Source organism: Cyprinodon variegatus, unplaced genomic scaffold, assembly GCF_000732505.1.
Source record: "Cyprinodon variegatus isolate N-32 unplaced genomic scaffold, C_variegatus-1.0 Scaffold79, whole genome shotgun sequence".
Lineage (NCBI taxonomy): Eukaryota > Metazoa > Chordata > Actinopteri > Cyprinodontiformes > Cyprinodontidae > Cyprinodon > Cyprinodon variegatus.
In genome coordinates this window covers 1,616,727-1,634,566 of record NW_015150532.1, presented here as the reverse complement: position 1 = coordinate 1,634,566, position 17,840 = coordinate 1,616,727, and the positions used below count along the sequence as shown (strand labels likewise).

The 17,840-nt window shown below is 40.4% G+C and overlaps 1 protein-coding gene across 1 annotated transcript in view; it reads left to right on the top strand.

The window, feature by feature from the left end:
• Positions 1 to 2,807: 2,807 nt before the first annotated feature.
• The window catches only part of LOC107083601 (KN motif and ankyrin repeat domain-containing protein 4-like), a 28,423-nt gene continuing 13,390 nt past the window's right edge, over positions 2,808 to 17,840 (top strand). The window contains exons 1-2 of the mRNA XM_015372957.1: positions 2,808 to 3,019; positions 12,575 to 14,008. Of these exons, the coding sequence (XP_015228443.1) occupies positions 3,010 to 3,019; positions 12,575 to 14,008 (1,444 nt within the window). The 5' untranslated portion in view covers positions 2,808 to 3,009. The remainder of the gene's footprint in view (positions 3,020 to 12,574; positions 14,009 to 17,840) is intronic.

Sequence of the window (17,840 nt, the reverse complement as noted above, 5' to 3'; positions counted from 1 at the left end):
CATTGCCAGACAGGACACTGTTAAAAAAAAAAAAAAAAGTACTGATACTGCTCCATCCCCCGTGCACCATTTGAACATTTCGACCACTCAAAGGAAACAAGCACAAGGGGGCAACAGAGAGTAACTAAAGACTGCTTAAATATAATGGGAAATACACCAACAAAAGATCAACAAAACAGAATAACTAATAATTGAAAACTAAAGGTGAGAACCATGACACACGGAGGGATAGTGGATCTCTACTTTCCTCTACTTTAAACACTGTTGACTGAGGTGATACTACAGTAGTCACAACAGGTTTCTGTACCCAGTGCTGCAGCTAAGAATGCCACCACTATTCACCTCAAATGTTTCTTCACCAAAAAAACTGCTTTTGTTTTTAAACACCACTAATAATCAACATATCTAGTGACCTCAGAATTTCCTCCAAAAGTCTTTATACTGAATGAAGACATGACTTTAATAGTGGGGGGTCTGTGGCCTTGTTCATAAATGATTCGATTCAGAGTCTGTTTCATGACAAGACCGTTTCATCGGGCCAACAAGGTTTCTGAATAGTTATGGTTACAGCTGATTTGTACTCCATGAAGATGCCAGCTGGGACAGACATCTGAGCGAACAGAAAAACTTCAGATTCCTCCATCTGTTCTCTGTTATTCTAGTTCTGCAAAGGGCCATACCCCCACAGAGACTGTCTGCCCCCTTTTCTTGTTGTAAACATTTACTGTTAAAGATGCTAAAAGACAAAAGGCATCTGCTAGAATAACTACATGTCTGGGATAACTGAATGAGGCTAATATTTTCTTAAACAATCTGCAGAGGTTTCATGTGATTCCTGCTTACAGAAAAACCTTCCGAGGTCTGACAGTAGTTTCCACCAGTTAGCAGTTCCCACCACCCAAAGAAAATAAAGACAGCCTCTTTTGGACTTACATGTTTTGCTTTGCTGCTCTAAAAATCTGTATCTGTTCATCATCAATTTCTAGACCATTTGTAAGATTATTCCAAAGTAGATTTATACCCCAATCTACCAAAAATGATTAAGGTCTAAATCTTTCTGTGAGAATGACTTTGAAAAGGTTCTTGCAGTTTGGCCAAATTACGATCAGCATGTGGTCAGTCTGTCAGCAGTTTTTTGGTCCAATAAAGGCTTTTCTTTCCTCCTTCTCCCTCTGATCAAACCACAATCCCTCTTAGACTCACTTGTATGCTGGTAATGGAAAAAGGAGGATCTTTTGCTAATTCCTTTTCCATTCATGGCCAGGCTAATGTCTTACATTGCCTTTCTTTACTCAATCTTTCATGTGCATTGCCTTGTTTGTTTTGCTTTTGACTTAGACTTAACTTTCTGCTGATAGGTCTGTGGACTGGAATTGATGGGAATCACAGATCCGATGTGATTTTTGATGATGAAGACAGCAAAACTAAATGGAGAGAGAGATTTACCAGAAATCAAAAAGCCAAAGGACTAATCAGACCACAAAGAGCTTTACTAGTCATTCAGATGTTCTAGGGGACCATAGATATTATAAGTACTAAAATTATATAAAGCAACAAAATAAAGATGAAGCCTGTATTAGGATTGAAAGGGGTGTGGAATAAAAGGAAGGTTTAATTTTGGGAAAATGCATAAAGGTAAAACAGAAAAAAAGCTTGTACAGATCTTATATTTTTTAAATATTTTTTCAAATTTCTCTTCTTCAGATTTAGTATTATTATATTTTGAAATTGCATTTGACAGATCACATTCACTTCACTTCAAGCACTATAAAAACGCAACACTTGACCGCTTACTTACTACAGGACATTGCCAGGTGTGGCTTTCTTTCCAAGGCTTAGAAAATTCTGGCAAACAAATATTTGAGACACTGCAGATTTTGCAGGTTTCCTCAACTTGTAAAGCATGTTAAAGTCCTTATTTTTTATTTTGTGTTTCTCTATTAACTTTCCTATACCAGTGTCAGATCAATCCTCCTTAAAGTCATTTGGTCCATTTTTAGAGTTAAAGGTTGACTAATCTAATTAGATGCAAATATTTGACTATCAAGAAAGTACCAGAATAATATCTCTTATTACTTTGACATTCAGCAGGAATAAATGGTTTTAATCGTAAAATATATTAAATAGTAAATGTTTTGCATTTTCATCTATGCATTTTTTTAAATGTGGCTCGGCAGTAAGTGTGGGTTAGTATTCTGGATAAATAAAAGACTTTAGCCCTAAAGCATCGTCAGAAGCAGCCCAGATACATACTCCAACCTTTTTGGGGAACTCTATCTGTCACCGGCTAATGTTCTTTTCCGAGAAAATTATCTGTTTGGCTAAAAGATCTGTCTCTGCAAAGGTCAGGCCATCTTGAACCATGAGTTATGACCCTCTGGCATTAGAGCAGGGCAAAGCCTTTAACTGGCATGATGTTGTTGCCTCAGAGGGAGATTTTTGAAACACGATGAAAGAAGATCTGGAAAGACAGAGAGGTAGGCACTCTGAGAATTACTCCCCTGGATGACACCGAGCCTTTTGAACGCTCCAGCATCATCACCACAGGAGATCAGAGTTTAAGCTTCTGTCTGGCTGCTTGGTTTGTTGGTTACTAATCTTCCCCCCTTGGATCATGGTCAGAACACATCGTTCCTCACGTTCTGCCACATGACCCAAACTTTTACAGAATGCCTCTCTTTCCCTCACCAGCTGTATTTCTGGCTGCCGTCTGGTGGAGTGGGTGTGGTTCTGTCAGTTTATGCCTTTCTCTCAATCAGCCTGTCTTGCTGGACAGGAGGCAGCTTAGGAAGGCGTGTTCTTAGCTCCTCCTCGCTCGGTGCTCTCCTACACACACACACAAGCAAAGCCTGCTTCTGTTATGGCAGGGGCCACGCTGTGGCATTTCCCAGACAGCCGAGGCATGCCGCCCTCCCAGCCTGTTGAGGATACAGACAGGCAGAGCTGAATGCAGAGTTGCAGAGGACCGTCTGACAGGCCAAATCTGCGAAGTGAAGGAAAGAGTCGAGCATGTCCCGAGGTAAGAACGATATAATATTCACCTTGTAGCATCCCTCCAGGCAGCCGGAGGTTAAAGAATTGGGTTCTTGCCAAATTTAGAGATGATGACCTTGACTGCTTTGATTAAAAAAAAAACTGTCTGCTTTCAATTCAGGTTGAAAAAAACAAAAAAACAAAACAGTTGACAGTATTTCGATTTTTCAAAAATGTGAGAATTAAAGCAACATCCTAGAAATGATTATTAGCAAGACTTTCAACGCAAGATATTTGCCTCTTAAAGAAACTACGTTTAATTGCTGACATTTAAATGTGCATGCTGCTGGGGAATTCAGCTGAACTGACAAACATGCGTGACCATGTAAACACACGCACAGAGGCGGCACACTTTCTATTTTAACCCAGCTATGTTAACATGGCATTGCTTTCTTCCTATCATGAACCCTCCTCCCCTCCCTGGGCAGCTGCTTCTGCCATGCAACGAAGCTTTGGATATGACACACTGCAACTCTGACCCTGTTGCTGTTGGAAAGGGACCAGAAGGAGTCTAGAAACCCAAAAAGAAAGTCCCAAGAAGCTGAATAACTGAATAAACATCATAGGGGATCTGCTTCTAGGAACCCTGGAAGCAGTTAGTTATGAATATGAGCTTCATATGAAAAATAGGAGACTGATAGAGTGCAAGTTTGTGGTGATGGAGGGAGCAGAAATCTAAACAGTTGGCTTTGGCTCTTAAATCAATTCTGAACAGAAGATGAGGTTCAAAACTATGTGCTGGGAAGAAACCACAAGTTGTACGGCCAAAAAGAGGGGTGGGGGGGATTTTTCCAGGAACAGAACAGAGATGGTGAAACATGCAGACATATGTATATTTTGGGTTCAGTGTTGAGGGCATAAAGCAGTGAAAATGGAAGAAAGAAAATGTTGCTTTTTAAAAAAATCTAGTTTTATTCTTTATTAACTGAGTTAACAGACTGGGTTCAATTATGTTACAAACTGTGTCACTGTGTTCCATCACGTTTTTACTAACTGCATCTTCCATTTTTAATTTTTCGGGGGAGTTACGACGATTCTAAAGCCTGGTTTATGCTGCATGTGTGTCGCAGTTAACGCAGATATGCCCCGCCCCTTCCGCAGACACTCTCCAAAGTTGTAGGTGACCGCAGACAGTGCCGCAGAAAGGAGGCCTCTGATTGGTCAAATCTACATCCGCTCTGTATTTCCTGTGTGCTACCTTAATGGCTTGTTTTGTTTGTATGACCGCCATTGTGGAAAACGACTCGTGAAGATGGACAAGCTAGAAGAGCGACGTGTGTGAGAATGCTGGGACGCTTTTTCCACCTGGATCCCCGCTCTTTTTCACCCTCATGTCCCTCTGTTGTCGTACAAACTTGCCCCCTTGCGTGATTGTCCGTCTTGCATTGTGGCGTGGAATAACATAGTGCAGACCACGCTTCAAAATTGGGCATCAATCAAAGATATCTGAGTCATACCCACGACATGCTCACTGCAAAACACTGCTGCGGTAGTATAACTAGCCCTTAAGGGCCCTTGACTGAGGGGGGAGGGGACAAATTATTTGTCCCACTATATTTTTCAAATATAAAAAGAAAATCAGCAGTAATATCAATGTCTTTCATAGGGCCCCAAATTCCTGGTGGCCCCCCTGACTATTACTTTAATCCAAATTAGCGGGTTCTGGAGACTAAAGCTAACGGTTAGGCAGAGATAGAAAGAAACTCTAGTTTCTATTTCCATAGAAGCAGACCTCCATTTTTACAGGAAATGGAGGTAGGAGGAGGTGCGCCACATCTGATCTGCCTGTGTGAAACATATACCGAGGACAAAGCATGTCAAATGTTCCCAAGGTAACTGTCTGATATTAAAGGCAGTGTAAGATATTAAAATATTTGTGTTTCCCCTCAAAGTGTTGTAATATTTTTTTCTATTAAATGCTGCTTATATTCTATATCCAACATTGTTTCACTCGATGCAACCCACGCACTTCCTTTATTTCTCAATTAACTGTTATGTGTGTAAAAAAAAAAATCCTAAAAGCTAATGTGATGAAATTAGCAATACACGGCAGCAATACAGAATGATACTGCAAAATGTATGCTACACAAATCGCCGAAAGTTATCTATTGCAGGTAACATATGGACTATACATAACATTCCACGAGAAAACAGCATCACCTAAAAGAGTTTTAAAGGTCCATATTCAGATTATTATATTTTTATTATATATTATTATATATATATTATATGTATAGATACAAAGACACAAATTTTATTTATTATGATCAAATAAGGCTATACACTCCAAGCATTCATCCTGATTGTGTTTTGAGCCTAAATAGAACATCAGCACAGGACTCAAAGAATGGACATAAAGAGATGTGGTGCCATCTGCTGGCAGGATCTCTGAACCACCGGAAATGTTGAACAGATGGTGACCATTAACAAAACTGCTAAATAAGTCCTGACTATGCTGTAATGCATCGAGGAAGTATACAATGCAACTATAAATAGAAAGGCTATAATTTTCAATGCCCTTCAATTGGAATTCTACATGGTGCAAATTTGGTAAGAGGCCTGTAGAAGGTGTTATCAAAAAGGGAGGGACATTCAGAACAATTCTTGAGCTGATTGGCTAAAACAAGTGGCCCCTGCCTCCCATGTCAAGCTTCTAACCAATCATAGCAGCTGTGACATAGGACATTCTAGCCGAGTTAGCTGATGAATTGAACTGTTACCAAATCCACGAAGGAGGAAAGCACCGACACCTTACTCATCCACCAACGCACAAAAAGGGTCCCTATGCTTGTTTTTAAAAAAGCAGCAGAGGGTACTGCAACTGAAACTAGCGCAGCCATGTTTGTTTTGTTTTAGCCCTCCGCCTCTGGTTGATGTCAAACACGTCCCTGCATTTCATTGGTCCAAAACATTTCTATATCGAGTAGGGATGGAATGGTTTATGAAAACCGTCCAATTCGCGTGTGTTGCGTTCGATTCGCGCGCTGCTCCTTTTTCTCATAGGCGAAGCGTGTACACTCCAGAGCAGAAGGTGGCGGTACGGTGACCAAAACCAACCACCGGTAGTAAACAAAAAGAAGCGAAGCAGCGTAGCCGGGTGTAGCAGAAAAAAATCAGTTGTTGTGGAGAATTGTGTGGGTATGGCGAGTGGGAAAGAACAGGAGTTGGAAGACGCGCCAGCAGCACTTTATAGGTCTGCAGTATGGGACCGCTTTGCATTTAGAGTGACCTACGATGACGGCGGAAAGAAAGTTGTGGATAAAAGTGCAACAGTGTGCAAGCATTGTGCAACACGTATTGTTTATGCTAACATCAAAACGACCTACATGTCAGGCTAACAATCAACATATACCGAACCGAACCAAAAACCGTGACCACGAAACCGTGAACCGAACCGAACCGTGGATTTTATGAACCATTCCACCCCTAATATCGAGGCTAATGCATCTCTTGGCTTCTTTGAACATGTTTTTTTGGTAGTTTTCCTTCTCTATTCACAAATTTCCCAACAATTCATCTTGCTTTTTGAGGTAAATAATCATTAACAACGATAAAAACAAACAAATGAAAAAATAATACTCCAGCAGGGAGCCATCATTTATCATAAAAACATTTATAAAACCCGATCTTGACAACCTGTCAGATAGCTGACAGCTTGGAAGGGTTGGGTTATTGTTCTTATTGGATCTTCCTGTCTTGGTTTAGTGGGTATTGATGTATACCACACTTTTTATAGTCTTCCAAGCTTATTTTTAAGTATGAATGTGAATCCATTAACAGAGGTCATGATTAATGTCTGAAGTTAGATGTGTATTAAATTATCATTCCCTTTATGCCTTTATAGGGAATGTAGCTTCAACTAGCTTCATGGACTGTTCCCTACTGCCATCAGACTGCTGAATGTTAGAAAAAACTGAAAAAAAGCTGAATTATGGAAAAACTGTACCTCATATCACAGTCTTATGTTTACATTTGATCCCTGTTGCACTTTAAGAAATAAAAAAGTCATGAGAGCTGTACAAAACAGCTCTCATGTATACAAAATTTAAATGAAATTAACAAAACAAATAAAAGGGAACGGTTGAATGATTGAATAGTATCTTAAGGTATTCAAGCATATGTATATCTACATACTACCTACATACATATTAGCTTGTATCAACTAAACAATTTTCAATTGTTTTTTTCCTCCAAAAATGTTTACATTTGATCACTTCTGCACTTTAAGAAATGGAAATGTCATGACAGCTGTACAAAAAAAGTTTTTGTTTTGTATATACTCAGTGTATGCAAAATGACAATAAAGTTTGTCTAAATCCAACTAAAATTTCTTTAAAACCTATGCACAGTTCAGGCCAAACAGCCTTTTTTCCCTTGAATATTTCAGACAGGACTAATAGGGAGAGCTATTTTGCATCCGGCCTGTACAGGTAGCATCCATCAGCACACTCACCCTTAATGGTAGGCCATTTCTAAGCCTTTGTAATCACTAGTCTCAGAGATCACCCCAGTCTGCTGTGGGTTTTGGTAAAGAATGCTGTGGACAGACTTGGTGTGATTATGAGTTTTATGCTGATGCAGGGTGAGTTTGAGGAGACGTCTCAGCGGGGCCGTATTTACCCAGAGGAGGCGAGCAGCTGTAATTGGACAGGGACAAAACTGTCCCAACAAGAAGTGACAGTAAAGATTTGACTTGTTTGAAATGAAAAAAAAAAAAAGTGAAGCTCTGACTTTAGAAGCTAAGTGTGCAGCGGCTGCTGTTTTGCTGGGGCCTGTTTGGGGTTAGGCGAATATTTTAACGTTTCATTTCTTGGGTTTCCTGTGAGGTGGGCCCACTGCTCCGAGCACAGACAATTAAAATATGTGCCACGGACATGTGGACATAGTTAGGCAATGACTCTGGGGAATTACCTAACCCTAATTCTCCTATATTGTTTCCGCTGTGGTAACCTGGGCTGGGAGAAATGTCCAGGTCTATATTTATAAGTAGGAAACAGAGAGCCTATTGGCAACAACAGGCAGCTTTGATCACATGTCTGGTGGATGGCTGGAAACCAGTTTGTCTGAAAAAGTATCTTCTGATTATACGGGAATCAAAGTCCCCCCCATTCAACCCCCAGAGTTTTGTTTTTTAATGTGAAATTTCAGACAGATTAATCATTCATCTCTTTACTCCATTAGCTTTACAGGTCATTACCAACTAGTTTGCTTGTGTAACTGGAGAGCAGTTGTCTGAACAATCTCCCACAGCCTTTAAACTGACTTAGGGTCTCTTTGACGTGTCTGCCAGATATGTGCTCCAGCTTCTCGTACATTTGTGCGTGACAAACTCACACTCCTTAGATTGATGGTGAGCAGATTTCTGTCAAGGGTCAAAGATCATGATGGCGATAACAACATCCTGGAACTTGATGGTGTTTTAAGTATTAGAGGAATAAAAACAATGACTGTATTTATAGCTTCCAGAACCTGTCAGATGTTTTTCACATTTTCTAACGTTACCATCATAAATCTATCTGTATTTCATGTGAAGGACAACTGCAATAAGGTTTGTAATTTGGAGGTGGAAGGAGGACGATTCAGTGTTGTTTGAATTAGCATTTAAATGTCCTTCACTCTGGGACCCCTGAAACTTCCATGACCCAAACTATTAGGGGTGTAATGATATAAGCAATACTACAACAACCAAAGTCAATGGTTTTGGCCATTTCTATTTGATTCTTGTATCTTTAAGCAATAAATCATAAATATTGATTGGTTAGTTTCATTTCTATAGTAGATCTGTAGGTTCCATAATGGTTGATCAAAGGAAAACAGCAGGAGAAGGTTGTGGAAAAGCTTAAGCTGGTAACCGTCACGTCCCATCCACTATGTAGTGTCTCCAAATTTGCAGCCTTATATCGTTACAATAATGACCATAGGTGAGGGTAGGAACATAGACCGACCGGTAAATTGAGAGCAATAATGCGTGTGCATTATTGCAGCAGCTCGATCTCCCGCTCCATTCTTCCCTCACTCGTGAACAGGACCCCAAGATACTTGAACTCCTCCACTTGAGGCAGGGACTCTCCTCCAACCTGAAGGGGACAAGCCACTTTTTTCCGGTCGAGAACCATGGCCTTGGACTTGGAGAAGCTGATTCTCATCCCGGCCGCTTCACACTCGGCTGCGAACCGCCCCAGCGCACGCTGTAGGTCTTGGCAAGAGGGAGCCAGCAGAACTACGTCATCCCATTGGTCATGAAATCTGGATCATGACAGAAAGAACGAGATCCCGGATACAAGCGGCTGAAATGAGCTTTCTCCGCAGGGTGGCTGGGCTCTCCGTTAGAGATAGGGTGAGGAGCTCGGTCATTCGGGAGAGGCTCAGTGTAGAGCCGGTTCTCCTCCACATCGAGAGGAGTCTTCGGATGCCCTCTGGACGCCTCCCTCGGGAGGTGTTCCAGGCACGTCCCACTGGGAGGAGGCCCAGGGGATGACCCAGGACACGCTGGAGAGACTATGTCCCTGGACTGGCCTGGGAGCGCCTAAGGCTTCCCCCAACAGAGCTGGAGGAGGTGTCTTCGGAGAGGGAAGTCTGGGAGTCTCTGCTTAGTCTGCTGCCCCCGCGACCCGGTTCCGGATAAAGCGGGAGACGACGAGTACGAGTACGATTTTTACGATAATGCTACTGTCCACCATTACAACAATTTTATATGGTAGGATAGAGCCTCTAAAGGGTTAAAGAACAGCAGTTGATTTAATTCACGCTTTTTCAGACCTTTGAAAATCTTGTTTGGTTATTTTGATGTTGTCAGTTAACAGACTAAAGCAAACCTAAGGCAAATAAGCTACATCCCCCAAAAACACCAGATGTCATTTAAAAGTTGGTTTTTAGGCTAAATCTGGTCGGTCCATCATAGTCAGGATTTAGTCCAGAAAAGTCCCATTTTAGTCCAATAATAGACGTTGAAAAGAAGTTGCAAACCTTGCGTACTTCACCCCCTCCATTGCATTTGCATAACATTTGGTTATTGTAATATTCTTAGGGTACTTATCTTTCAAGTTTACATTTATTCTTTAGAGTGCTGCCTTTCAAAGTTCTTGGACCTTGATATTTTAATTTGACCTAATATTGCTTTTAATTTTGCACCCATCACATTAGCAATTCTAAGTTGCTGGTTATTTTAATATTGTAATTCTATCCCTTAAGCTAACATGTATCTTCATGTGAGAATATGTAAAATGAAAAATAAATAGTTAGGAATAACTAAGAGATAAGAGATCCTTTAGGGAAAAGTGCAAGCTCAGCGGCAGGGGGCGGCAAAGTGCCCCCAAACCCCCCCCCACCCCCCAAAAAAAATAAATTAAAAAAACAAAATGGCCTTTATGCTCTGATTCTGCATAAATCATGCAAAATATCCATTGAGAGTAGAGTACATGTGTGTCTTTCAAACAACAATTTCAATTAGGGATGCGCGATATAATCGGCCCCCTATCGGTATCGGCCTGTATCGGACATCGGCCACCCCACCGATATTTAACCTGATATTTGATCAGCTTTTGAGTTTCTAAAGCCTAAAAAAAAAAGAAAAATACTACTTCTTCTTCCTCAAAAACTTATTTTTTACAGACTTAAAAACTTCTTCATATGCTGAAATATTGCCATTTAAAAACACCATATCAATCTCTTTTACTAATGAAATATTGCTATATGTCATCGTTATGCTACGAAATCCCCCGAAAATTCACGAAATTTTGCCATATTTTTATATGTTGATATTGACGCGGTATCGATCTATTTTACTAACAAAATCTCACAAGAATTTGCAAAATATCACGAGAGTTTGTAACAGAACGATGAAATTTCACGAGATTTCAAAAGTAAAATAGATCGATACCGCGTTTTTAAAAATCAATTTGATATCAGCATATGAAAATATATTTGAGTATATTATTTTTCAAAGTGTCAGAAATGGATAACAAAACTGCTATTTTCAATGACTACTTATTTTTGTCCAGCTTTAACATCAATATCAATATCGATTATCGGCTACATGAGTTTTAAAATATCGGCATATCGGATATCGGCCAAAATCCCAATATCGTGCATCCCTAATTTCAATATCAGTGTTTATTATGTGTATGCGCTTTTGGCAGAACTCGCACGTCATATTTCTTTAGGTTGTTTTTTTGCAGTGTAGGGGAAAGTGGCAGGAAGAGTGTAGCTGTTGAAGGAAAGCCATAATTAAAGCTCTTAAAAGCTTTTTAAATGTAGGAGACACAGAAAATGTAGAAAATGGACAGATTTAACCGAAATCAGACATTTTGGCCTACAGGAAGGACCATATGTGGAGGAAAGCAAACGCTAGCTTATGAAAGCTGCAAAGGCAAGCTAGTTGGACTTGGTTAGACTATTTATGGAGCTTTTCCTTCCACTTAACTAGAATATGCTACTTTCTTTTGGCTGTCATATAAATACCTAATTTGTGGTTGTAAAGCAACAAAGAGTGACAAACCTTTTGCAGGGCACTATTTCTGCAGCTAGAGGAAATTTCTCTCGAAAGCTAGAGCTTCAATTCAAACATCTTAAGTGCAAAGGTTGACCAACTTTTCCAAAAACATTTAGATTTTGCCACACCTTGCAGCATTGTGATGTTTTTGTCTCAGCTCACAAAATGAGCTAATCATCTATCTTTGATTTGCGTGTTTGTTGCTGTGTATTGTTGGCGGTGAGAGGGTGTGCAAATGACAGACGCTCTGATTCCTAGCACGGCAATTTGGGGGTGTTTGTCTGTTTACTGCATAGCTTGCATTGTTTGGGGCTGCGGCTGCGTGGCTGCGGCGCCTCATGATGACAGCGAGCTCCCGCAAAGATCAGTGGTCAGGAGAAGGGGAGGGGGAATACAGGAGGGGGGGGAGGTCAGATTTTAAGAAAGATATAGGAGGAGGGTACTGTGGGAAAGCTCCATGGATCAGCTCATTAGAAAGGAGGAGTGAAAACTATTGTGCGGTCAGAAACTAACTGACACATCCTAGAGGAAGTCATCGATCATAAAAAGCAATTTTAAAATCTAAGAGAAGATGCTGAACTAAAGGAGCTGCATGGATTGTAGCTGGAGTGAGTCAGAACAATGGCGGACTCTGTTTATGTCTGTAGGAGTATAATTTCTCTCCATGCTGGCCATAACTGCTGGGCGAACCAGTTCCAAACTATTTTCAGCCCTCGTCCTGGAAACCTTGGCTGTAATCAAAAGGAGATCAGGCCGGCTCCTGCTGAAAAAACTCTCCATGTTGCATGGAAGAAATGAAGCAAGTCCTTGGGAGAAAAAGGAGAGTTAATGGGTGGAGGAGAAGGTTTCTAATTTGCTTTATCCTGCTGTGCATATAGAAAACCAGGGATACATTCAGTGTTATACTGAAACACACACTAAACAACTTTTATCTCTCTTTGTTGAATTATTGAACATTTTGTGTAGAATTTAATTGAGAAATAATGGAGGGATTTGTTTTGCATTCACCTTGAGATGTATTTCTAATGCGTCCTCACCTTCTGTTTACAGGTCTTATTGCACGCCATAAAATGGCTGAGAACGGAGCAAAAGGAAAACCGCCGTACTCGGTGGAAACACCTTACGGCTTCCAAATAGATCTGGACTTCCTAAAGTACGTGGACGACATAGAGAAAGGCAACACCATCAAAAGGGTTCCTATTCAGCGCCGGAGCAAGGGAACCCGAGCCAGCACTCTGCCCAGGCACCTCAACTCTTCCGCTCCTGGCTACCAACAAAATCCGTGGAGATCTACAGGAGCTCTTGACCCCAGATCCCGACCCTTTGATAACAACCATCATGGGAATTCTTCCTGGACTTTTGATCACAGACTGCCTAGCTCTACTGGACTCACATCTCTGGCGGAAATGGAGGCCAGGATCAGAGAGTTTGATGAACAGCCTCTTGGAGAGCACATCAGGCCTCATCTCCTGCGCGCCTCAAGTATGCCGCTAACCGTGTTACTCAGGCAAGAATCGGAGTCTACGGATGATAGAAGCAGCATCCGGAGTTCGAGGGATCGTCTAGGAGGAAGAAATACCTCCTGTGAGGATGTCTTCCTCTCAGACAGCCCTCGCCCACAGGGCTGCTCTGGACTGCTGAGGCGCCTAACAGAGGCCCTTGAACGCGTTGGGGAGCTTGAGATGGAGGTTAGGGTCATTCCTGAGTTAAGAGCTCAGATTTGCATCCTACAGGAGGAAAGGGAAAGGCTCCGTCTGGGCTTGGTTCAAAGTGACCCTCCATCTGTTAATGGAACAACAGAACCACATCCCTCATCTCTCTACAGCAGAGACGATGTCATGAAATCACAGCAGGAAAGTCGCAGACACTACAACAGCACTGGGAACAAAACGAACCCCACACATAATTGGAAAACCAGCACAGACCTGGATGAGCTGCTGACGGTGACCTCCCTGCAGGCTAAAGTAGCGGCGCTGGAGCAGAAGCTTCACGACACCGAGCAGGACCTCCAGAGGATGGTGGCACTGCTGAAGGAGCAGCAGCAGGAGAGCAGGAGGAAAGATGAGAAGATAGAACACATCATCAGGAATCCAGGGTTGTGGGTCCGGGCAGAGAGGGTGTTGGTGGACCAGGAGGGAGACGGGACCATCCTGAGATCCTTCAAACCCGATTATAACCCCACCTGCTCCTTCATCCCCACAAGAACTCAAAAGCGCCACGACTTGGCGATGTCTGCTGGGAGTGGGTTAGATAATGGGGGCAAAGACACATCCGAGATTGTTCATCATATTAAGAAAATCAAGAGTCTCCTGGATCAGCAGTGGGAGTGTTTGTGTGGAGAGTCGGGAGAAAAGGCTAAACCTCTGAAACACCCAGACCCAAAGGTCAACTCCCTGCAGCAGGAGATGATGGAGCTCGTTGACGTCCTCATGTTTGGATACAAGCAGCATGAAGGAAGCAATGGAGACAAGATCCACAATGGAGGTGCTGTTAAACAGATCTGCTACAGCAATAATTGGGTAGTATGTATTCTAAATTGTAAAATGGCAAAAAAAAAACAACAACAACCACAAAGTAAATTTCCCTTTTAGCCAGCAGGTGTATGCCTTACCAGAGATCATTCAGTTAAAAAATATGAGGAAAATTGCTAGATAAAAGCAGACGGTGCTAACCTAATATAAGAAGCATAATCTGGACTGGGATTATAAAATCTACATGCCGGATTACAAAGGCAACAGACAGGAGTCTGCAGGGCAAAGCAACCTGATCAGAGACATATAGTCTGACCAAAAAGTCAAAAATCAAATCACTCTTCCTAAATGTGTTTAACCAAATCAAACAGTAAAAGCAACTGTTGCTTCTTTTTCTTAACATAGATGTTATCCACAATATAAGCACTGATTTACCTTTAAAATACAGTTTTCAATTTGAAATTCCAGACAAAATAAAACATATTCCCTGAAACATTTCTGCTTTATATCTGTAAAGCAGTAGCTTGAAAACTCCTGAAGCAGTTTAAGTATTTATCCACATCCTTTAACCAATCAGAAAAAAACAAAAGAAACAATAATTTTAACGAACAGAAGAGATACATGACTCTTGATTATTCAAAGCATAACAAGTATGCCACTGGAGATGCGCTTAGGTCGCTAAAGGTGACTATGACAGCAATGTGGGCCCCTTCTCTGATACTGGATCCACTGTTGGTTTATTGCCCAGCTGACTTAGTTCACCATGCCTTCAATGATGTGACAGAACATATGAAAATGTACCATTAAAAATCTGTCAGGGTAATTATTAGATTTAACACTCCACAAGCCTGGTGATGTGTTTAAATATTCAATTCTCATCTTACATAGGTTCTATAGAAATCAAATGCTATAATTAAATGTGTATTATTGGCAGTGATGGGAGTAACGGCGTTGAAAGTAACGGCGTTACTAACGCCGCTACCTTTTTTTTAGCAACGAGTAATCAAAATTATTACTCTTACTGTAACTATAACGCAGTTACAATTGCCGACACCCCGTTACTGCACATTACTCAGGTCGCACAATTAACCTTTTTTCATGGTAGGACTTGTGTGCGCGTCATGAGAGAGGGGAGGATGGAGAGTTAGGAGGACTACAGCGGCAAAAACAGCGCTTTCCAGATGGAAATACTGGTGTTACGTCGAGCTGCGTTTCCCCATTAGATACGGTTTCCCCTGCATCACCGCACAGCGCGGCGGCACGATTCACCGCGCAAGCGACAGGAATCGCGCATGCTAGCTAAAGGCACCTAACAGCCGCACTATGCTCGAACTACGGAGAGCGTGAACGATCGTTAGCCTATATGGAGAAAGAGATAGATAGATAGATAGATAGATAGATAGATAGATATAGCTACATGTTGCAGTATCTATAACAACCCAAACACAGGATTTCAGACTTAGACATCCCCAGTTATTAATTTCATACACTCACAAAAGTAACGCAATAGTTACTTTTACTACTAACTAGTTACTTTTATTGTGGAGTAACTCCGTTACTAACTCAGTTACTTTTTGGGAGAAGTAACTAGTAACTATAACTAATTACTTTTTCAAAATAACGTGCCCAACACTGATTATTGGAAAGAGGTGGGAAGTTGCGCTGATCAATGTGACCTCATTGGCTGACTTTTTGATAGTGGGTGTGGCCAAACAACACCATCAGTGTGATGCTAAAATTCATCGGATATATTCAACGTTTCTTGGAACATTTAGCTGTCACACATAGGAGGTGAAATATTGTGTCCTCCTGGATACATATAGGTTCATTTTGTGTTTAATATAACTTGATTATTTTATGAATTCTAAACAATTCAGTTTTCTTTTAAAAGTGCAAATTCACAGCATGTGTCATATCAAGACACTCCATATTTTATATTCCATCAAATAATACAGACATGTTGTTTAAAATGCTCCTATCTAACTAAAACCAGTTGATTGCATCCTGTCATTGATATTGCAGGAAAAGCTGCAACAATTAGCCTGTGTCATCAATAACAAAAAATGTCAACTGGCATAATTTATTTTTAATTTAAAGGCTGTCTTGCAGTCATTTTTATTGACCCAGCAATGTGTTTTGTTGCAACTTACAAGCTAAGTTAAGTCAAAGTAGCATATCAGGGCAGCACTACTATAAGCACTTGAAGAGAAATCATCCTGCGTTAGACTAGTGAGTGTCTAACGCAAAAATGTAATAGCTAAGATCCAGCATTGTTCACTTAATGGTGCATTATAACCCACATAACCAGTTTTCTAACACAAAACTTTGTTACTAAATTTTATTATTTGAGAATTCATATCATCAAACTATGATCGTTGAAAGAACCAAAGAAAGATTAATTTCTGCTGAAGGACAATGCATTCCCCTGACTGGAACAATATCGCAGAGCATCCTAAATATGCATGTTTAAAAAAGGATTGCACTCTTTGTTTAAAGGCCATTTTGTAGTAGTAGTAGTAGTATTAATACTAGCATTTTTATTCTTCTAAAAAAATATTTTTTTATTTTTCTAAATAGGATTTATTAATTAATTGTACTTAAAATGTTAGTTGACATGTGCACAGTAGGCTGATTTATTTTTGTCAAGAAAATAAATAATCGCTGACTAATCGGTCGTAAAATTAATCGTTAGTTGCAAACCTAATTTGAAGTACTTGCTCCTCTTTTATGAGCAACTCTAGACCCTCACTAGCATCAATGACTGTGCAGCGAGGTTAGAAAAGTTTAGTTCAGTTTTATTTAGTTGAACCTATTTTATGTTCTATTCATTTGAAGTAGTTCTTAGATTTGGTTACCTTATATTTTACTTTTATATTAAAATTGCTTAATTTTAATTTAGTTTTCATTAGTTCTAATACTAGTATTAGTGTTTTAGAGTATTGTTTTAATATAATTATGCATACCAGTAACACCAATTCAGAACAAGACAAGGTTTTTAAAAAACTATTTCAATTGCTGTCGACTGTAACTGAGTTATGTAAAAAAAGTATTTTCAGGTTTGAAAAGAAAGCGCCCCTTAAAGGTTGGTTCCCATACAAGCTTACATCACAAATACATAGAGACCAATCACAGTAAAGCTAGCTGACTTGAACAAACATAACTTGGTCATTCTGTACATACTAGCAAAATAAAACAAAATATTTTGATTTGAGGCAACAAGCTTTAATGCATTTTTATAGTAAAGTTCACTGAATGTATTTTACAGTGTTCATGCAACATGCAAGGAATGATGAGTCTGCAGGTTTCTATGCTCACCAAACCCATAATGAAACATGGTGTCAGCAGGAAAAGTTTGGGTGGGGGTGCAGGTGGCAGTTCCTGTCAGGTCAACTCTAAACACAACCAGAGCTAAAACTAAATGGCTTATAATCAAATTTAGATTGATAAGTTCGAATGACCTACTCAAAGTCGAGACTTTTGAACCCTGTGGTTTTAACATGACATCCTGATCAGTTAAAGGACAGTGATTACATGCATGTGGGACATTACAGTTAACTCTATTATGATGAGAAATGCAGCCTCTAGATAGAGATAACTGCAACACACCTTGCTGCCATGGAAACAAGTGAAACTAAGAAGTGAATGTTGAGCTGATATTCATCACTCTTCAGGAGTAACGTTGAAAAGGGATTTATAAGGGATGCACGATATAATCAGCCCCCTATCGGTATCGGCCTGTATCGGCCTTAAAACTGAATATCGGACATCGGCCCCCTCCCCGATATTTAACCCAATATTTGATGAGCTTTTAAAATCTAAAAACAAAAAAAAAATATTACTTCTTC